At 43.7% G+C, this 22,961-nt stretch overlaps 1 protein-coding gene across 3 annotated transcripts in view; it reads left to right on the forward strand.

The window, feature by feature from the left end:
- GPR50 (G protein-coupled receptor 50) overlaps positions 1–15,033 on the forward strand; it is a 48,503-nt gene extending 33,470 nt beyond the window's left edge. The window contains exons 2-5 of one of the 3 annotated variants that reach the window (XR_005931052.1): positions 10,407–10,768; positions 11,354–11,459; positions 12,564–12,638; positions 13,379–15,033. Coding sequence is in view for 2 of the 3 variants with exons in the window: in XM_029996960.2 (XP_029852820.1) it covers positions 10,407–11,275 (869 nt within the window). In the remaining variant the exon portion in view is untranslated. Of the gene's footprint in view, positions 1–10,406; positions 11,523–12,563 lie in introns of those variants that run through there. The other 2 variants (XM_041119083.1, XM_029996960.2) reach the window with 2 other exon arrangements.
- Positions 15,034–22,961: the final 7,928 nt, after the last annotated feature.

A 22,961-nucleotide genomic window follows, 5' to 3' on the forward strand; every position in this document is an offset into this window, starting at 1 on the left:
CAGTGGACTGCAGTGTTCATTTGCCTGTGAGCAAGTCTGCTTTCCCCCTGCAAGTTCTGCATCCTGCAGCTCCCTGCGTGATGGCTCTCTTCCTTACATCCCTGCGTTCCCCTCTCTTTGGACTTTGACACCTGCTTGCAGGATGGTTTTTCTTAATTAAGAAACCTAAGATTTGCCCTGTAATACTGTAAGAAAAGTGCAGGCTGGTACAACTTCAATTTCATGCTTTTCAAGACAGCTTGCAGAGGTAGCAGACTGATAAGCCCACTTGCACTGGGTTTGTTTCAGATTTGCCCTACCTATGTGAGATCAGATTCTGGTTCAAGGAATGGCAATTCTTTACCCTCTCCAAAACAGATGAGAAAGGAATTTCAGCTAAATAGTCTGTATGGCACAGACTAATCTGTCTTGGCAGTGGAGAACGGGAATTCATGAACTTCCTGAGGAGGCAAGATTTGCTGGGAAGGGAAACAGCCCTCCTTAGACCAACCCAGAATGGGAAAAGCAGATAAGTTTCCTCGGGGCACACAAGCCCATCTCACCATCCCTGAGCTGAGGACGCTCAGAGCACAGCTGCTCTATCTTAGCGTGTGTACCCAGCATCACTCTGTTCTGTTAGCTCAACTCTTCTATTACTCTTCCTCTAATTATTGATTTAGGCTTAGTTATTTCATATGTTGATTACTTTTTTTTCTAAAAATGGGCTCTATCTTTATATGGCAACTGCCTTTTTTTAATGTTAGTCTTGTTCTTGTTGGACAGGGTGCTGGAGGGGGTACTGATGCCAGGATCAGTATGTGTTAGAGGTCTGTCCTAAACCTCCATTAGAAAGTGAGGCTGGATTTGGGACAGCATTTTGTGTTGTGCTTGTCTGTGTCCAGACTGGCTATGGTCTGAGCTCACCTTGTTCTCTCCTGAAGCTAGGTACTGTACAATACTACTTTGTTTCAAGTCTGAATCTTTAAAAAGGATATTAAGGTCTATCTTGAACAGGGCATCTGAATTTGGTATTACAGCATCTAATGCAGCCCAGAAATGAACTTATATGTGTGCCCAAACAACCCTTATAAAAAGCATCTTTAAGTCTTCATAGGAAAGCTGGCTGCTTTGAGTCTCCACCTCTTTGCCTCGGAGAGTCCTCACCTCACACAACTTCTTTGGTCTGTCCTAAGGCTTAACCAACAGACCAGCCACAATCTGAAAAGGTGTTGCCTGTAGCAGACTTGGAGAAGATTTGGTCCAGAATGAGTTAAAGGATAAATGTCCTTCACTGATGGAAACATTTTTGTGTGGTGATTTTATTTTTTTTTTAATAGCTTCATCATTTCCATATACAACTCAAAAGAGTTACAAGGGAAAAAATTGCCTCCGATCCCCACCAACTAACCAGAAAGAGCTGGGACTGGAGAGAGACTCATCCCTGGGATTGCAAGGCTGGGAGGCCAAAATAAGCTGTTAGCTCTGGCAGGGTAATATCTGCTCCTTGCAGTGCAGGTCCATGAGTGTAGCGACTGGTGCTGTCACTAAGGTTTAGTCAACAAACTGTGCTGGTGAAGCACAAGGAGGAGCAGCAGCCAGCTCCTGGGCTCAGCTGTGTTGGTTCGGCAGGGCTCACCAGGGCAGTCAGACATGATTTTTATCGCTAAAATCAGCTGTGTGTTCAGATCTGACTATATGCTCTGCCTGACAGCTGCCTAGGAATCGGTTGCTTGCACATAGCTCCTTTCCAGGCCAGAAACTCACTTTGACCAGCACCAATAGCAAAAGAGCATTATTAAGTCTATTAAGCCTGAGTTCACAGATTTTATTTTAGAGTAGTAACAGATGGCAAATGGTGGCGATACAGCTGCTGGGACTGGGAGAGCATGGTTGCTGGTTTGTCATTTCAATGGATGCTGGCAATAATTCACATTTAAGTTTATACAGGGCCTTTCCTGTTTCAGAGCACTTTACAAACCAGTTGATAAATAATGGGCTTGGAATTAACGTGGGATGGTAGAGCTCGTCTCTGTGTTCGTGTGGCCAGTGTGTGAGGGTAAACACAAGGGCATCAGCCTTCACTCCCTACACAGCCTGGATGGGAATTAGGCAGCTGCTTAAAATCACATAGTACCACTCAGCAGGGATTTCAGGCAGAAAAGGCTGGTAAACAGCTGGAATTCAGAGGGTGGCACTGGTAGCCAGGGTGTCAAGTGGGAGTTTGGGTACCTGGACTCGCTCTGCTATGGCTGCAAGAGGTTTTGTTTAGACCCTTCCCAAAGACCTGCCGTCTCCCACAAGAAGCTGCCGTAGGGAATAGGTAGCCATCAGCCGTGCTGTCCTTGCAGAGTCAGACACCGCAGCCAGTGCCGCGCGGGCTCAGCTGGCACTGACGGAGGTGCTGAGGCTTCTTCTTGCTCGGCGCAAATTGGAGGGTGGCCCCAAGGACCTCCTGCCTCTGACACTGGCTCTCCATCAGCCTTGCTGGGATGTGCTGTGAAGGCAGGCGGTGTTTCCGAGCCCATCTTTAGCCCAAGGATTTGGAAGTGATACAGGGAGCAACTGAGTTTTTAAGTTGATCGGCTTGCTATCTCACAGCCTTACTGCAGGCTATGAGTTTCATGGTCGTAACAGTTAAATGACAGGAGTCCTGGGCACATAACCAGAAGGGGTAATTTTTTTAGCACTTTTTTTGTATATATTAAGAAAGAGCTAGATCAAGACCACCACTTATTCATCCTCCATTACTAGCAGATCCAGTTGCCGTAATTGGATCCAGGAGAAACATCACACTAACAAGAGCTAAGTTTAGAAATCCAGAAGAATTGCAGCATCGTGGTTTTCCCTCATGTGAAGGGTCAGAACTTCCAGGAAAACACAGGAAGAAGTCATTAAAAGGCACGTAAATGAACAGAAAATGGTATTTTTAAAAAGCTGAAAATTGTTGGAGGTAGGTAAAATGTCAACTTTACGTAGTTTCCCCTTTCTTTATAGTATCTTCAGATCATCTTTTCGGGAAGGTGTGCCTAAGCTGAGCAGGAGGTGTTAGGATTAGTGTGGAGTAACAGGGGGAAGCTCTCCAAACAGTGTTTCTCTGAGATGGTCTAAAACTTCTTTTTGTTTTTAAAATATCTGAAACTTTGAAAACGGGGAATTTGCTCTGCGCTGGTACCAAAAAAGGGCTGACCCCTTTTTAAAGGTCTAGAAGAAGACGTAATTAAAATCATTTTTATTCAGTCGAGTGAATGTCCACCAAGGGAAAAATCACCTCCTTACATTGTTTCCAATGTAATGGTAAGTGATATAAGGAAAGATATGAAATCATGTGAGCAGGGCTGGTCTCTAGTTTCCAGCCCATTTCAACAAACTTCTGAGCTCAGATATGACTGAATCTGGCTGGCCTTAGCCAAATGAAAGTTATGAATCTCTAGGGTGTAAATACTGCAAATGATTGCCCTTCGCTGCATTCAATTAGAGCAGCTGAAGGCATGGCTCAAATATGTTTTTGACAGCAATACAATTAAAAGGTCATGACCTAAAAGTAAGTCTAAAATCCCATAATCCAGTCCTCCACCTGGCAGTGTAAGAAATTCCTTTCTTTAACCATCAGCCAAAATAATATATGGCGCATAACAAAATAAATGTAATTGAAGTGCTGGGGAGCTGGTCCTTTCTACTTCAGTAAATACCGTGAGGTTTTTCTCCTCCTCCTGGAGGCAGGTCCAGAGGGAAAGGCAGCTTTCACGCAACCGTGGCGATATACTGATGAGATGGCTAATGAAGCTTGCAGTTGTGATACTGAAACGTCTGGCCGTGGAAGGGTGCAGGAGGAGGCTGAGAGTTCTTTTTGCAGACTGCCTCCTGCTCTGCCTTGGCCTTGCTCCTGTGCGGATGCAGGGCTGGCACAAGGCAGGGAGCAGCACTAAGTGCCCACAGTTTTCCCATAGGGAATGATGCCAGTAAACCAGGTAACGGTTGGTAGCCCAGAGCATACTGCTGGTCTCTGGCTGCACGATTGTGCTGAGAGATCTCAACAGACTTTTGCCAGGAAAAAGTTAAATTATCCTGGAGTTTTATGCTTTTGTCTAGGACCTTCATGGTGTCCTTAAATTGGATATTTCCACATTTTCTAACCTTACGCCCTAAGGATGCTGTGGGCTGGCAAAACCTCCTGTCCTGTCTGTTCATTACCCTCTGTATCGTTTTATGCAGCACAGTCAGAATTTGAGACCAGCTGGCAGCCCAACTGCATTGTCTGTTTAACTGCAGGAAACCAGGCTTTATCCCCCTCTGAATCCTGATGGAGTAATGATAACAGATAATTGATTGAATGCTTTTTCCTTTCTTTTGTTTATTCCTCTCTTTGAACAGATTCCCTACATACACAAATAAAATCCTCAATTAAAGTTTGTGGATTAATGAATTGAACAACAGATTTTTTTTTTTTTTTCCTTCTTGCTTGATTCTCAGGGAGAGTTTCTCTGATTTTCACTTGTGCTCCCCTGTCAAACATTTTCAGTTGTCAAAATGGTTAAGTACACGCTGGGCTGTTGTACAGGCATGTCAGATGCATCACTGCTTATCAGAATGCTGAAAAGAGATAACAATTAACAGTCTGGGATTTCTCATGTGCCATTTTGTTGCTGCGTGTGAGGTGTTCACAGTGCCCTGGAAGCCAAGCACTTGCATGGAGCAGTGACATGAGTCGTAGTCCCCTATAGAAGGATGGTTCTTAGTGCCCTTTGATGGGGTAAACACTGTCTTCCCAGGAGTGATCCTTTAGAGTTTGTGATGTAAGAAATGCCTGTCAGAGTGAGGGCTGCAAGATCAGGATCCCCAAACACCACAGTGTTATTATCTGTCTAAATTACAGCAGTATATGGTCAATATGATTGCACATGCTCAATGGTATCTTTATATTATAAAAAGAACAAAATTGGTCTGAAAGCGTTTTCCATGAACTATCACTTAGCTTGCAGAACCGAGCACGCACTTCATGTCTGCAGATTGGAGGTTAGTGAAATACAAGCGAACACACAGCGAGTGGCAGGTAAAAACAAACAAGAAAAGAAGGCTATCAAAGCTAATAAAGAGTCTTGTTGCATGCTGAATAAAGCTTTTATGACTTCATCCTTTTGCTTGGGGCAGACAGTACATTTTGTTTCTGTTTTGCAGTGAGCATAAGCTTTGGAAGGTTAAATAGAGAGTATTAGGTTATGGTAAGTGGTCATCAGAGGCTGGCTTTACAGTCATGGCCCGTTAAATTGTTTACTGAACCTTATTATATATATCCCTCTGAGGTTGATGTGAGTCTTCATTCCAGTTTATCTCCTTGTAGACATGAGTCTGTTGAGTTTTTCATAAAACCTGAAAGGACAAACATAAAGTTTAAGATGCTTTTTATTATAAGCCACAAATAGTAAGGTGTCACCACAAACATACCAGTCACCCCAATAAACTTTTAGCATTATGTCATTGTGTATCTTAGCACTTTTTTTCTCAACATAGGTTTTTATACCTGCTGTTCCACAACTGTCAGTTATTCTGGCTGCAGCCGGACAGATGCCAGGGTCTGACCTCACTGCTGGGAAGAGGTTGGGACAGCGTGGGGACTGGTCATGCAGTGAGCCCGCACGGCACTCATGTCCATCATCCTCATGGGTCAGCTTCTCACCTGCTGGCCTTGAGGCTGTTGTATGTAGTTTTGTTTGCCTCAAAATGCTGTGCTGGGCACCAGCTATTTGGGAGAAACTTGGATGCCTGCAAGGTGGCTGACAGGAAGGGGCAACCTGGATGACAAAGCCCTCTTTCCTCCTTAGTTGGAGCTGGACTCTGCCAGGTGAGCAGAAGTTGATCTGCACAACTGTCTCTTTGCTTTGGTACAACTCCTGTCACTCAGGACATTTCAATTTGAGCATTGGGTTTACAGATAACAGTGTTAACTTCAGGCTGCATTGAGCATCTGTATCTTGTTAACCTGAAGCAAACAGTTCTGTAATATTTCAGCAAGAGAGCTTTATAGGGATAACAGAGAACAAGAGTTTGGGGTGCTTGCTTTGGACGTTTTGAGATGTAGAAAAATAGCCAATTTTCAGAAAAATATTTTACCTCCTGTCCCCCCTTTTAACCTTGCTTCTAGGTTCAGGGTACCTAAAACACAGCCCATGTATGCTGAAGGCCAGCCCACAGCTGCTGTGTGGGAACAGCAGGGAGAGGCTAGATCTCTGCAACTGGAGCTTGTGCACCGAGGGATTTCCACCAGCCTCTTGAGGCAGGCAGGGCCAATGACCCTTGTATTTGTACAGCGATGCTCAGTTAATCTCTGTAGAAGAATGATGTCCTTTTGTATGAATGTCAGGTGCTGCTCGGGCAGCCTGCCACTGAAGACCTTTACAGATGTGCTTCATTGATTTGCAGAACTCATTGTGGTATTTCCACGTTTCCTAGCACCAGGACTTGACAGTAAGTCCTCGGATAACCTGTGTTGTCGGGCAATCCATGCAAAATGAAAGGCAGGGCAGGGAACTGCTGGAATACAGGAGCAGGCTGTTGGAGTGAGCAGAAACAGATTAGAGAAGTATGGGAGGGAGGAGGGCAGCTCAAAGGCAGCAGTACTAGGGCAGAAGATGTTCTGGGATAAATTGCCTTTTGTATTACTTGCACATGCTTATAATCTGCTCTGCTGCTGGGAGTCAGGTTGTTTTGTGGGTTTTTTTCCCAAACAATTTGTGTATCATACCTCTGTAATGTATAGCTTTGTGTTGGACCTCTGTAATGTAAAAAGATTTAGTTTCTCTGAAAAGGTGGCCGGGTCCGTATTACCAGTATGCTTGTGACAGACTTGCCTTTCTCCACCATTCATGCTTCTTCACGTACAACTCCATAACTGGGGGATAGAGCACAGTGGCACACAAACCAATTTATACTAAGTAGAAGTTAAAAGCAGGACGGAAAATGTGAAAGCTAATAAGGAAATATAGTCACATGCCAACAAAAAGAAAAAGATACATCTGAAAATAGTGTCACAGAAGCAGATAATTTTAAATTTGAGATAAAGTCCTGCTGGTATTATTTATGGGCAAGATTCCTTTGGTTTATAGTGGAAAAATGTAAAAAAAATACAGTAGTGAAGATCATTGGCAGGAGACTGTTCTTTACCTTCCCTAAAAGCCACACATTAGATGGCTTCCCATTCTGCAATGTTTTTGGGAGTGAAGGTCCGATCTCATCCTACAGAGGACAAGGACGTGAGCCTTTGGCCACTGGGCCCACTACACAGTGGTTTCATAGCAAACTAGGCTATGCGAGGCTGAAGCAATGTTTAACTCAAGTTACTCTTATTTTAATAATTAGCCAGCAGCCAGTTCCCATACTTTGAAGGGCATGTTCTGCTTTGGAGGCATGCAATGTGCCTCCTCTTTTCAGTATTCAGTTGTTAAAAATGCACTGATTTTCAGGACTGACTTGCAAGTGGCTGTTATATGGGTCTGACCTTCACGTTTGTCTCACCAGAAGAAAAATATGAAGTTGACCACATTGCCAAATAAAATGGAAGATGATAGGGTTTTTTTTCTGTGAAATAGTACCGAGTGAACTTTTCTGACCTTATTTTCAGGGACCCGACACCCTGCTGGGGTGATAGGCCTAGCTGATAGGAGAGCCAAGACTGCAAGGTGAAATCACAGAGCAAAGGATGGCAGGTTTGCTCTCCAAGTAAAGGGGGAGATTATTCTTGTCTTGATAAAACCATCTCATTTTCTCCCTGCTGGAGCAATATGCGATGAAATGGTGTCAAAATAATACACACAATACCGTGCTCTTGGATTGAATCTAAACCACTAAGTCCATCCTGTGAATATTATTTTTATAGATTTTTTTCTCCCTCTATTTTTACTTCCTCCCAACTATTCAAGTTAGTGAAGAAAGACTGACAGAGACTGCTCATTTCTCCCAGCAGCTGGCAGTGATGTGAGGCTAATAGTTTTCCCTATGATTTTGCTAAGCTTTGGATTAAATCCACTGATGTGCTGTCTTAAGTAGGGACTATCCAGCTTTGTTCTGCTTTGCCTGATTCGGAACTGGGTGTTGAATGTGGCTGTCTTTCATCCCCAGCAAATGCAGAGGCTTGCTCTCCAACCGCCTGTCTATATAAATGTGTATCCAAGCGGGACAGGTCCAGTGAAGAGGGAGGGTTGTAGTCCCATCAGTGGAGTCTGTCTCCAGCATCCTCTGGAAGTCTCCTAAATTGGGTTGCTGATACCTCTCTGTCTCTGTTTTGCTGTCTTGAAAATTGTTTTGGAAAACCTTTCCAAAAGGAAATTCTGGTGCTGGGGACACATGTTGGTTTTTGTTCAAGTGTGTATTTTTGATTGAATGAATAGAAGGTTTGCTGCAGAAGAGCATTCCCTCTCTAGGGTGCCTGCGTGCGCGCTAAGCCTGACCACGGGTGGTTCTGCCCTTGACAGTGGGCATAAATAGAGTTAATTATATGGGGACCAGGTTCAGTGAGTGCATTTTAAAATGCTCTAAGAAAGATATTAAATCAGCAAAAAAGCAGCACTGAAGCACTGCAGCCACAGAAGTTGTGTGCTGTGGTAAACCTGTGTATGTGAAATCTCTCTCTAAAAAGATTTCAGCACTTCACATGACCTTTACTAATACTTATTTTTAAATGACACTTTGTGTCAGCTCTCTCAGCTCCACACTGCCATGGGCTATTCTCAAGTCTGGACTGTTTTCCAGTCAGCGTGAAGTGGACTCTGTTGCCTGATACGAACTGTTGACTTGTCCTGATAGTTTTCTTTGGCAATAAGCATAGTGATGAGCCAACTGCAATGGCAATGCGGCCGTGATTTCTCCCAGCCCTTGGGTGTATTTTCCAAATACTGAAGCCGGTGACCTAGCTGAGATCTTGGAGGGTCCTTTCATGGATACTACAGAAAAAGACCTCTTTTTAGTGGTTTTTTTTCATATAATCTGGTAGACAGCAGGATATGAGGGTTTGAAGAGAAGGTGCAGGTGTGATCAGCTGGCTGGGATGTTGCCTGTAACACATAGGGGCATAGGTGTTAACACCTTAAACGTGTTAAGCATAGCCTCTACTGGTACTCTAGTAATATTGTCTTTCCTGACACTGCAGATATACCTGAAGGTAGTAGAGTTAGAAAAAACAACTACTTTTTCTAGAGTGCTGTCCTCTAACTGCAATGTTGAGTGCCTCCTGAAATGACAATTTGTCTAGTCATCAAAAAGCTGAATATTGACAGATGTCCTTTTCATCATTATAGCTGGTCCTGTAGTTACACCAGTTCCCAGAAGACCTCAAGGTCCTTTTCTTAATGCACTCCTCTACTCTGACTGGCAAACTGAACAGAAAGGCTTTTGCCTACCTGAAAATACACTACTCATAAAATGAGCAGTAACTGCTGTTAGGAAGTCACTGGTTGCTCAGGTCATTGGCGGCTTCTCCACACAGTGGAGTTGACAGGTGTTGTCCCACCCAATGTGCCATTTTCAATCCAGCAAGGCTTAAATTATTTTATATTTGCACAGATTCTCAACTCTCTTTGTTTTAGAGCCTAAATGAACAACCTGCGGCACATACTCTGCAGAGGTGGCTGACAGCAGCTTATTAATCATATTTCCTGCCTGGGCCCAGACAGTGTAGGAGTGACTGACCTTCCATATTGCATTGGACAACTTTAATATTAAAGGAGCAGGAAAACATACCAAATAAGACAAGCACATAAAGGCTGGCTGCACCATGGCTCCTGGAAGAACACATGCTCCTTAGCATGAACACTGCAGAGGAAGAACACACGCTCCTTAGCATGAACACTGCAGAAATTCTGGTGAAAATATACCTGTACACATGCAAAAGACCAAAAAAAGACCTTTCCCGTGCAACTGCTGTCAGTGCAATGAATAAACCACTGAAAACTTAACCTGCCTGCTCCAGTTCTTTGGCCCATGACGGACAGATCTTATGTAAAGTGTCACTATGTGATGTTATAGAAAGTATTGTGTCCTATAGAGTATTTAAAGTAGTGAAGTTCTCTGCAGGACAGCGAATCCTGGGTGGCTGCCTGGTGACTACAGTCGTGCTGGCTGATTAACAAGGAGCGCAAAATCCTTCTCTCCTACACAACTTAGAAGAATGCGGGAACCTTACCCACAGCTATAGCTGAGTTAAGGGTAGCACTTGAGTTTAGAAATTTCTTAAGAAGGAATATGCAGGTTAATCATGCCTAGTTACTCTCCATTGCTGTCACTAGTAGAGCAAAGTCTTATTTTCCAGTGTTTCAAATTCCAAACCGAGCGTAGAGTGAAGCCTGTGAGAAGAGTTAGGCCTAAAGAGGAGTTCTGAGTTGCAAGTTGTCTATCTGGACCTACGCTAACCTCTCACAGTCTCTTCTCCTTTTTTGTAGGCAACATCTTTGTCGTCAGTTTGTCTGTCGCAGACCTTGTAGTTGCGGTTTATCCATACCCTCTGATCCTGAGTGCCATTTTCCATAATGGATGGACCATGGGAAATGTTCATTGCCAGATAAGTGGGTTCCTGATGGGCTTAAGTGTCATCGGGTCCATTTTCAACATCACGGCGATTGCAATCAACCGCTACTGCTACATCTGCCACAGCCTTCGGTATGACAAGCTCTTCAACCTGAAGAACACCTGCTGCTATCTTTGCTTGACCTGGACACTCACAGTGGTGGCAATTGTGCCAAACTTCTTCGTTGGCTCCTTGCAGTACGACCCCCGGATTTACTCCTGCACCTTTGCCCAGACGGTGAGTACATCATACACCATCACAGTGGTGGTAGTTCACTTTATTGTCCCACTGTCCATCGTGACATTTTGCTACCTACGGATCTGGATTTTGGTGATTCAAGTCAAACAGCGGGTGAGACAAGACTGCAAGCAGAAGCTCAGAGCAGCCGACATTCGGAATTTCTTGACTATGTTTGTGGTTTTTGTCCTTTTTGCTGTGTGCTGGGGACCGTTAAACTTTATTGGCCTTGCTGTTTCAATTAATCCTTCAAAAGTGCAGCCACACATTCCAGAATGGCTTTTTGTCCTGAGCTATTTTATGGCCTATTTTAACAGCTGCCTCAATGCTGTGATCTATGGGCTTCTTAACCAGAATTTCCGGAAGGAGTACAAAAGGATACTGCTGACACTCCGGACTCCCAGGCTGCTGTTCATCGATGTGTCCAAGGGTGGGACAGAAGGGATGAAAAGCAAGCCATCCCCAGCTGTAACAAACAACAACAACCAAGCTGAAATACACTTATGAGTCAGAACAGTACTATTTATTCTGGATTACAGTTGTATATATAATATATAAGAGCCTTTCTATGTGTGCATTTCACAGCTGGTGTTGCTGGGCCCCTCACTGAAGGAAGGAGTCTGCTTCTCACGCAAGGAAGGAGTCTGCTACCTTTCATGCTTAGCTTATGGCTGCGACATCAAGGCTTTGAGTAAGGATTTTCAGAATGGAAATGACTGATCTTTATCCTTTTTTTTTTTTTCATATGCCATCTTTCACTGTGTGCCTAATTAATAGGTTTGGTTGCTTTTGCCACAAGCATGCCAATACCCTCAAAAAGGGAAGTGTTCAGAGTGCATGGAGAAATGCAGTGATGCTTGAAATGCAACCTCCAAGAGCTGGCAAAATCACCATGTATTACAAAAAAACCTTTCTACCCTCCCTCTGAATTCTATTTTTTTAGCATTAACATAACCCAAACTATAGCAAACGAAGTGTAAACTGCATGAATTTACCTTTTCAGTTAGGTAACAGTATTAGCCAGCAGGCATACATATGGGCATGATGACTTCCACTGTGTGTGCTTTCTTTTTTCTTTTCTCTTAAGGTTTAGAAGCTAGCCTGGGCTAGATGTGAGGCAGGCAAAAGCCAGACCTAGTGAGTGTCTGATGCACTCATTTTAATTGAATATCTACAGATATTAATATCCTTGCACTCTCCTTCCCAGGCCATGAGTAAGAGTACAACGTATGACATAATCTAATTGCAGGAAGATACTTGGAGCCTGATTCTAATTTAGGCAGTATCCTGTCATGGCCAGCATTCATTCCAAATGTCTTTCAGAAGTCCCTGCCACATGAACATCATAAAAAAGATGAACATAGCAGAGTCCCATCTGTTTAATGCAGATGCTGGGTTTTAAGTTCCAGTAATATTTACACTTGCAGACAAAGGGAGAAGGGGAAGGAAGTCTTTGTTCCAAGCACTTCTCCTTTTGCCCACCACATAACATGAATTTGTTGGGGGGTGCGGGGGAAGTGGAGAATTTTTTTCCATTTTGTTCCTGTACAAAGCTGTAATTAATTCATAGAGCTAGGAGAGGAGAGCTACTTAAGCATATTCATGCATCAGTTCTCAGTTAAAGCCTGAACTCTTGTTATCTGTGTCATTGGAAACAATGTCCTGAAGTGCTGGGAAGGCCAGGATCACAGTAGAAACAAGCACATGGGCAGTGATAAGGCTGTTCCTTTAATGGAGTGAGGGGGGAGCGTGACAGCAGCTGTCTGTAAATATGACTTCTTCTTTTTTTCCTTAGCTTCATTGTGAATTCATCTCCTTATGGTTTTAAATGTGCGGATCCTGCTTTGAAACAGTCCTATAAAATCAACAGGTAAAACTCCCCTGGTGCAACTCTACCTTCAAGCTAGCAAAGCTGGCTTGATGCTGGTGTACCGAGAGGCACAGCGGGAGCTGTATGGTGGAGAGGAGCAGGTCTGAGCCCCATGGGTCTAATCAGGACAGCAGTCAGCCCCACGCCTGATCAAAGAGTGCAGTCTTCTCTCTTTGGTCATAGCCAAAGCAGGACTAGTTCCCAGGGCTGAACCCTGAAACACTGAGAACCAGACTTTGCAATAGCATGTAGGTGCCCAGAGATGGAGGTACGTAGGATTTACAAAAACCCTGAGCAGGCTAAGTGCCTAACCCTTAGTGAAGTTAACAAGCCATTTGTGCATTGCTTGCTGAAAGCAACTTGTTGCTGAATGTCCCTTCTGCTGATTTTTGGGGAGAAGAGGAGCTGAGAGAAATTAAATCCCTTTATGAAGTGGGCCAAGAAACATTGCGTGGTGCATTGCTTCAGTGAAGACTGCAGTATGGGTGCTGCCACATGGTGAAGGTTGCTGCAATGCAAGGGCGGTCTCTGCATTTGTAGGGCACCCTGGCACTTCATGAAGTTTCAAACTTGAACATCTCAGCCACTTCAGATTATTATTGTTTTAAAATGCACCGCAGCCAGCCTCCCATAATAGGAATCAAACTGAGCTTTGTTTTGGCCTCTTGATCTGCCTGAGCATGGCCAAATAAAGGTATCTTGACCCTTAGAAGTAATGATGTGGTCCGTTTGCCTTCCAGCAAAACCAGTCTGGATGAATTCACACCATTCCATGCAAGCAAAATCATTTTGAGTGAAACTCGGATAAGAAAAGCACCAAGGAATCCATAACTGCAGGGAGTGTTTGTCCCGTCGCGCCAAGGAGATGTCCCGTGTTCTGTGACTAGTCTTCAAAGTCATTTGCAATTAGCCACAACAGTGTTAGAATCACATTAGCAAATAATTTTAAGCATCTACCGGCAAGCCAAATACAGTCTTTTAAGACAATCATGAAGAATCTTGTACAGGTTTGCCAAATATCTCAAATACCCCACAACTGGGGTTTTACCTTACGGATCCTTGTCTTTTTAACTGAATGTTCAGTGAAGGCAGTGTGGTATTTTTTTTCTTTAAGCTTGTATTTGCACTATTTCTTATTCAGGCTCCAAAGTAACAACCAGCGAGCATTTGAACCAAACCAAGTAAGCCAAAGAGGTCCTGAACAGGCAAGCTGTGGGAGTCTCTGCTAGCACCTGGTAGAAGGGGAGCAGCGGAAGCATGATAGGGCATCTCCCCGGGACTCGCAGAGAGCCACTGCTGAACCAAACTATGCAAAGTGATAGGGGGATCTGCTCGTTTTCTGCTGTAGGGTCTGAGCCCGACTCCTGCCCAGGACTTTGCAGGGAACAGGCTAAGTACCTGCTGCACGGAGGTGGGTCCTGAGCAGCTCCCTGCATGTGCAGACCCTGCCACCACCCCACAGAGTGGGGATGGGTCTGTGATCAGCACCGTCCATCTAACAGCAGAGAGCTTGCCCTAGCACGACCCGCTCCGAAGTGCTTTGGCTGTCCCAGTGTAAGTGAGGACTGCCCAAGAGTGAGCCTGGAGCTGGGCTGATTCAGCTGCCACGGTTGGAGTCCTGAGCTCAGTCTTGCTGGAGCTGAAGTCTGCCATATGAGACATGAAAAGCAGGGAACATGGCTTCAAACAGAAAACACTGTGCCATTTGCTAGCACTTTGATACAGAGATAGTACTTAGGATAGGATAGATTTTTATACTGACTTATTTTAAAACTACCCAAGCAGCTCTTATTTTTATGTTAAGAAATGGTTAACAGGGTACAGAAAGTTTATTTTATTAACACTTGTTTACAGAAAAAGGGAAGTGTATCTTAAACTGGGAATCCTGAGCAGTGTCAGAGTTTCCTTGTGGGAATCTAGCTTTAATCCAAATTCGAGCTTTCAAGGAGATCCCACAGCTTAAATCATGCTCTGCTGATTCCACCTATTGCATACCTGGCCTTAAGTCTCAGAAATGATATCGAGATCTCCTATAAACTAGCTTTAAATCACTTGCTCTGGATTTGATCTGGTGCTGTTGAATACCTATTCTAGCCCCAAACTCTAAAATTGTCATGGGGGACAGAAACTTATGGAGAGGCAGTATTGTCATGAAGGAAGGTGAATCTCCTGCCACAAAGAAATACTTTTGGATGTTGCTGATGAATGTTGTTTATTCTATTTAAGAAGAATGTAACCAATATATTTATATATAAATATATATTGCATATGCTGTTTCCATTTTATCATTTGATTAAGAATCCTTCAGTATCCTTTCCTATTGCTATTTTTGTTCATAAAGTAGATTCATTCCCTTTACCTGTTAAAACTGTAATAAATCTGCCATTGGACTGCTTATTCATTTTTTTTTCAACTTGCAGTTATTTTTTAATAAATATTTGGAACAACAGCTTGGGTTTTGTTGACTCCCAGAAAGCAGATTGAATTGACAAATGTAATTGAGTTCAGGCATACCTCAGCTGCCCAGCTCAGACCTGGAAGAGAGTGACCCAGTGCATCTGGGGCAGCTTGGATTCACGTGTTTTTCTTCCACCTGCCTGTGAGCCAGCTGCCTGGTGCACTGTGGCCTTCCTCACCAGGGAAGAAACTTTCTCCAGACTTCCATTGGTCTCATCGCTGTGTGTCCCTCGAAGGCCTTTCGCCTTTCTTGTGTCTATGTCTATTCATCACGTGCTATGGAAGCAAAGACTGTGCCACATCCATTTCCTTGCCCTACAAACTGCGTTGCAGCTGGGAAGGAAAGCACAGCCAAGCTGTGAATGGGAGGGCGCGGGAGCTGGGGTGGTCGCAAGTCGGGGCGCAAGGTGGCATTTGGGTTGTAGTGGAGGGCTGGGGACAGAAAGAGTCCCCCTGGGCTGGAGGCACAGTGAGGGCTGCCACACACTTGGTGTCCATCGAGGCGCTTTGTGAGGATGAGGACTGCTGTATCCAAGATTCCCCCCCCCACTACCACCCAACCTCTGTTTTGGAGCAGATTTTGCTGTATTCATGCAGTTCTTCAGACAATAGGTTCTGTCCATGGGCTGCAGCAATTATATTTCCATACTGGCTTGACTGGAGCTGTTTTCTGGGGAGTCTCAATGCCACTTCTGAAGCAGGGGTGATGGGAGTATGGAGGGTGGTCCAGTTGTAACTGCAACTTGAGCTCTCTATTTGATTTTTTACATGGACCAAGTGCCTTGTTCCTGTTTACTAACCAGATGCCATGTGTAATCACAGTGTTAAGGTAGTGAAAGCTGGGATTATCCATTAAAGCAAAAAATTGCTGAACAGCCATGGAGCAGACATGTTGAATGAACAACTGCTGTTCATTCAATGACATCCCAGAGCACTACTGCCACTTTTTTTGCTAATCTTTTCCAACAGGCAATGGAATTCATCTGCTGCTTCCACAGTAAAGCCTGCAATGCTCAGTGATGTGATGATGAAAACAGTGTTGATGATAGTCGTAGATTCCAAAATGTCTGTCCGAGTAGAGCTGCTAGAAAAGCCTTGCACGGACTCATACCTGCTATTTCCACCACGTGGAACTGAATGAATTGAACTGTCAGAAGTGAGGTGGTGTTATTTATTTACTTACTTGCCACAAGTATAGTAACTGGGAGATAAGATACAGCTATAAAAGACAAGAGGTGCGATAATTCAACATGAGGATAAAATCTCACTCATGGTGACTAGAAATCAATATTTGTCCTAATGTATTTACTTCCAAGCTTATAATTTATAACATGAAGCCAGTCAGTAAAGAGCTGCTGCATATGTATTTAGAATTTTATTAGAAAAATGTAAATTACTGGGCCTAATGCAGTATTTCTTACCATAAAAGCCCTGAGATAAGAAATGCGGAATGGGTTCTTGCAAGAAGTCCATGATGGGATATGCAAATTTTTTCATTGGTGATAAGAGCCATAAAATTTGTATCACTCATGAACTACATTTGTGAATGGAAACTCCATAATATTGTTAACCGAATTTTCATTTTGTAATGCTTGTTTATAATATCCATAATTCATATGCTATAAGTAATGCACTGTACAGCAGAGATAGAATTTACAGTATGGGGTCAGTTTCCAGGGGAAACAAGGTGGGGCTGAACCATTAACTGAAATATGTTTCCATGTTTTCTCCCAAGCTTGGTCTCCCGCTAAGGTTTTTAACTCAAATAATAGCTTCTAAGAAGCCAGGGAAACTTTAATGTCCTTTAGTTTAGTGGCAACGGCTGGGCAGTCATGGCCTGCTTAGATTACCTTTTAAGTAGACTGAGCCATCAAACCATTTTATAAATCTGTCCAGTTGAAGCACATAATTTGTTTTGTATGTAGAATATTTTATAGGTAACACATTTAATAAATTGTGATGTCTTTCCTTCTGCATTGTGCTCCTCCTGTGAGCAAAACTTCTGAATTTCCCTGGGAGTAGGATGCAAAATTGTTTCTTCAACTGTAAGCAGGTTGCTTTGCCTCAAGGCAGGTTTCTAGTGGTTTTGATAGGCGTGTAGGATAGAGGTATTAATGTGGCATCAAAATACAACCATCTCCTGGGTGAAAAGTGACAGCTGTTTTGCAGTTTATGAAAAAAAAAAAGCATGGAAAAAAGTGCAAAAGCATTTTCAGGAAAGAAATTGAAAAAGACATTTGTGGCTGAAATAAGAGAGGAATATTTGCAGGGATTGTACTTACTCAAACTGGGACCTGGCCAGGACAATGAAGTTAATGAACCTGTTAATATAAAAAGTGACCCAGGGATTTTTATGGCGCTGGGGTGCACAGCTGGAGTGGAGCCAGGTGTCTTGGTTGTGGGAGCCCCTGTGGCACAAGCAGAGAAAAAGGCAATACAGTAGGTAAAACTAAAGAAACCTAGAGAAAACCAGAATGCACTTCTGAAAATACTAAATGCACAAATGTATTGGTAGTTAATATAAAAGTTTAGTACGATTTTGCTCTTTGTTTTTTAATTTTTTTTTAAATGAAAACCCAACATTTCCCTTTCTAACATTTTTGAAATATTACAAAACGGTCAGTCAACTTGAACACTCGTTTTTTATTGGTATTTGTCCTGCCGTCGTTGCAGCACCCCGGCTCCCCGTGACATCGGCCTGGCACAGCTAGAGACAAGTAATTTCTTCCAAGCTTCTCCTGCAAGAGGAAATGGGTTGAAAAAAGCGTTTCAGGAGCCCGGGGCACGCACAGCACCACATCAGCTTGTGCTGGAGGCCGGGCCCAGGCCAGGCTCGTGCTGCTGGCCTGGCTCTTCACACAGGTGGGGGAGGCGGCCACCATCACAGGAGCCCCTTAGCACCTTGGTGGGATCACCTGAGGAGCCCATGCCTCGAGGAGACAGAGGCTCTGCCAGTAATTCACAGCCAGATCTCCAAGAAAATCTTTTCCCTCTTTCCCCCACAGCTGTGATTTAGTTGTAAATAAGACAAACCGGTTACTGTCACGCGCTCCCGAAGGACCGTTTTGGTTTGGTTCGGCGGTGGCTTTGGAGGGCCCTGAGCTGCCGGGATGGCGGCCTGGGCACAGCCGGGCCGGGGCAGGGCCGGGATGGGGCTGAAGAGCTGCCCCTGGGCAGGGCAGGGTCACACCAACCCCACAGGCTTAAACGGCCCAGGGGAGAGGCTCTCCCTTCCCTGGCAGAGTATGGCTGGAAGAGGAGGAAGGTGGTGTGCTGTGGGCACCATGTCTGCCCTCGCTGCCAGAGGGGCCGCTGGGCCACTGTGGAGCTTCAGCGCTCAGAGACGGTGCAAAGCTGGGCCCGCTTCCAGTTACAGTGGGGACTGGTGAGACTGAACCACGAGAGACGCCTCGCTGAGGTAGGTGGGGGCCATCCAGGAGCAGGGGGTGCTGAGGGAGGTGAGGCTTGCTTTCTTGGTGCAATGCTCTTTTTGCTGGAAAGTCAAAACGTGTTTTGGAAAGCAGGTGTCTCCTGTGGAAAAACAGAGCTGCTCTGTTCTGGTAGCTTATGGCTTTCCCCACCCTGCTGGTGGCAATGCAGGAATTAAGGCTACAACAAGGGGCTTTTTTCACTAGCAAAACCTGTCCTGCGTTGGCGGTGCCCACCACACAGCCTGCCTCCAGCCTGCGGGTATCTGGCCCTGCAGAGCTGCTGTGTTCGTGATTGTGCTAGTGATACCGAGCCCTAATGCACCCAGCTCAGCCTGAGAAACAATAAATACTTAGGCAATGAGCCAGGTTAAACCCAACTGGGGCCAGTCATAACCAAGCCATGCATGAAAGTGGTAGCAGGGCCAGAAGAAGCCCTTATCTGCAAACCTTGAGGGTAATTTCTTCTGTGAGACTCTCTCCTGCTATGTCCTAGACCAGAAATTAACCTCTTCCTTCCCTCTCCATTGCCACTGCTCTGTCTTCCAAGCAACACTGAGGACTCATCCATAGTAGCCCTGGTCAGCAGACCCTTGCCTGCAGGCCAATGCTGAAACAGAAGAACACAGACGTGAGGGGAAAAAGAGCTGCACCTTGGCCTGAAGCCCTTTGGATTCCACAATATATCTTATTTATACCACTCTCCTCATTGTATAGAAACATATATATATATATATATATATACACACACACACAGCCTGGGTTTTCCTGAAGGAATCAATACCAATCATAACTTACAAAGTATTGACTATATGAAAGTTCTGATTTTTCTCCTGGGTACTTCAGAGCAGATGGAAAATGCAGCAGGTGCTGATAATGTTTTTCTGCCCTTGGGAAAACTTGTCACAGTTACCCGTTTATCTTGTTTATTTTGACATTTTACTGCCTGAAACTGCTCTGTAACATAAAAGCACGTGCAGGGCAGTTAGAGGTGAAGTCCTACAGATTCACTTATACTTGAACAACTGAAAATTAATAAGCTACAACCAACAAAGAAAAATGTCTTTTTTTGTGCATGCAGAGGAAGGCTGGTATTTTTATTTTTACTGAGGAAATATCAGGGAATGCAGGGGTTTGCACTTTGTGTATTAGTGACTGGAGAGTGTAAAATGAGCTTTGCTTTAGCTGCCACGTATGCGCTTTTCCTTTGCTTTTTCAATAGGCGATGGAAACCACAGTTTATTTTTGGCATGTTCTTAGGACTGCACAGAAAAAGAATTTGAGGGTTGGTAGTACAGACACTGAAGGGTTCCTGTGCTCAGCATGTTTAAAAAGTGAAGTTTGTAGAAGATGAAAAGCAAGGCAAGTCCTGCTGGCTGGTCTGCATGAGTCCAGCTCTGCAGCAGGAATAGGCACTGCTCAGCGCCTTTGTACGCCTGGCTCTGTAAGAGCTCAAAAATGGGGACGCTTCTGCCCTGATGATCCCATCTGTAGACTTGAGAGATTTGGGCAGGCTTTATTCCAAGAAGGAAATAAAGAGTTTGTTTGTAACTGTGGGTCCTCGGGCTGACAGACCATGTTGTTCCACATGCCAGACCCTTCCCGTGCTCTGTTCTCTGATGCTGAAATTTTGGAAAGCAAAGAGTAGTTTTTACTGTTCCCGCCCTAAGAGGCGGCATCTTGCAAGTGCTTGTAGCTGGTTGCTTGCCTTGGAGCATGTTCATGGGTATTGTTGTTTGAGGAATTACTGTTACATACAAGTGACCTCTTTGAAAGGGCACTGAGCTGGGTTCGAACAGCATAGTCGGTGATAATAGCTGGGATGGTAATTGCACAATCTCTCAATCTTCATGCTTTGTGGAGTATGGTAATCAGGCTTTTGGGTAAGGAACGAATTGCACCTCTCAAACTGCACTGTCAACTGGTGCTGCAGCATAGAGTACTTATTATAGATTGGGATGGACATGGGATGGCCTTCTTGTAGCAATTTCTATAGGTCTTTTCAGTTCTGAATGTTTGTCTCGATTTGGTCACAACTCGGACTTCGTCACTGCATAGTTTCATCTGAAATTCACCTTTGAGCCTTTGAAGTAAAATGAATCCCAGACAACTCTCTGAATTCAGAGCTTTCAGCTGAGAGAGGTATGGCTCGCTGTTTAACAGAAATTAATATTAGCCATTAAACCTCTTAGAAATAATCCATTTAATTAGCAGCTATGTTATGTGTAAATCCATCCATATTTTCACTTTGCAGCCAGATAGAATTTCGTTAAGGTACTTAAGTAGCTGTAAAGGGATAGCAGCAGCTAGCATTTTGGGGTATTTAGGGTTTAGTGAATTGTATCACTATCTTGTACTGATTACTAAATACTTTAATGACACGCCTAGTAGAATTTATTTTTGTTTTGGCAAGCACATTAGGATGATAAATAGCTCAGCAAAGAAGAGTAAATTACAGCTGAGCTCAGAGGTGGTGCTTGAATCTTTAAGTCCATAGTTGCTGTAGTTATTACAAGGATATGTAAAAAGAGCTAGATAACTTTGTAGACAAGTCTATTTGTCAAACTTATTGCATATCAAACACCGATTTAAACTGCAGTTCCTTTATACGATCAATGCGGAAAGGCTCCCTTTTCCTAGCCTCTGTTCTCATAGCTTTTTAGTTAGTAGCTGGCATTGACTTTGGTCTTCTGTGTTTTGTGTCAACTTGAAGAGTGGATGCTACCTAGTGGTTGAAGCCGGGGACTGTGTAGAGGTGACAAGTCGGGAGATCTTGTCTCTTCTTGCCTCTTTCTCACTTGTTTTGCGACCTTGAAATAAAGCATGCTACAGTTTTTACCTTTGGTACAGAGATATAGTGAATTACACTGCAAAGCACTGAGGATGGGACAATTAACATTTATCTAAGGGAACTGCACAATGATTAAGCTTTAATTTGCTATATGATTTTTTTCTTTCTCATTAACTGTGCTGAAGCAGGACCTTTGAAAAGAAAATCAAGGGTGAACATCATTCTTAGAAGTGTTAGAGGACTAAGCCAGCTGCAACAAGGCTTTGCAGACCCCTTTGGTTTATATTGGCCTGGGACAAAACCCAGGACTTGTTTACTGGGTAAGAAGTTATTACACTGCTGTACTCCCCTGATTTTTTTTTTTTTTTTTTTTTTTTTCTTTTTTTTTTTTTTTTTCACTGATGTGCTTCTGTGTGTGTGTGTATGAGGGGGAGAGAGAAGAAAAAGAAAAAATCAAACCCAAACAGCATGTGGCAGAAAACCACTGACAACAAAGAAACAAAGCCAGCTGAGTTTTGATCTGGCCTTCTAGCTCATGATTTCCCCGCGAGCGTGGTGTATGAAAGGCAGGAACATGTGCACTTTGCTGTTGGTGCTTCATGTGTAGGTTGGATATGGGTTTTCTTAGGAGGATAACAACTTGTCAACAGCAGCTGTGACAACAGGGGGAAGTTATCTTAGCAGGACACTTGGATGTCAAACACTGTGGCCAGAAACGTCCCCAAGTACCCAGATGGGCTTGTGATCTGCTCAGCCTTGAAAAGAGTAGGATTCTTTTGTCTGTAGCAGAGCCAGTGTTGTGAGAACAGTCAAAAACAGTGGGGGAAAGACAGACCAGATCTGCACGCCATGTTTAATTTGATTAAATGTGTAATTATCAGTGACACATTAGAGTCCAGTCAAGCTAATTCCTAATTTGCCTTGTGCTATTTGTTGAGTTGTTTTAATGCAGACATAGGAGTGATTTTATTTTGGTTTATTTGGTGTTCATACTGATGTGTACTGTCTAATTCTGGTGTATGCAGGTCTTGTGATATCTTAAATGAGCCAGTTTTCTTGGTGAAAATGATTAGCAGTAATGAAACACTATCAGATTTGCTGCAGTACTATTTAGCCATTACTAACTAATTCTCCCTCCAGAGCTTGGGTCATGCATATGTATTTGGGGATTAAACTTCTACTCTAAGTGTAGTAGGGAGAAAACAGTAGGACTGACCTTTTTTCTTTGTTTCCCAGTGGATCGAACAAGATTAATTTCACTGAAAGCTGTGGTTATGCTAATGTAACACTAGTGTAGGAGGAGAACTGGGCCCAACCCAGTATGATATTTTTTTTGTAATCAGGAGTTTTTCTAAGTTATATTAATGGCAACAAAAAATGAAAGTGAGAAGTGATTTAATTATACAAGTATAAATAGATTTAAAAAAACAATCTTAGATTGCTCCAGGAGTTCATGTGCAGGCAAAATTAACAATATCCATGATGTTTGGGGGGGAAAAAAGTAACATGTTCAGCTGGCATGGGGCTAGGGATTTAGCTGGAGTTGGCATGCAGAAGCAGCAGCCTTTTAAGAAAGCAATGCAGGAGTTGTAGTCTGTGTGAGGCTGGAGGTCAGTCTGTCTCACTATACTGATTCCTTCTGGTATT

The sequence above is a fragment of the Aquila chrysaetos genome, chromosome 21, assembly GCF_900496995.4.
Source record: "Aquila chrysaetos chrysaetos chromosome 21, bAquChr1.4, whole genome shotgun sequence".
NCBI classification, from domain to species: Eukaryota; Metazoa; Chordata; class Aves; order Accipitriformes; family Accipitridae; genus Aquila; species Aquila chrysaetos.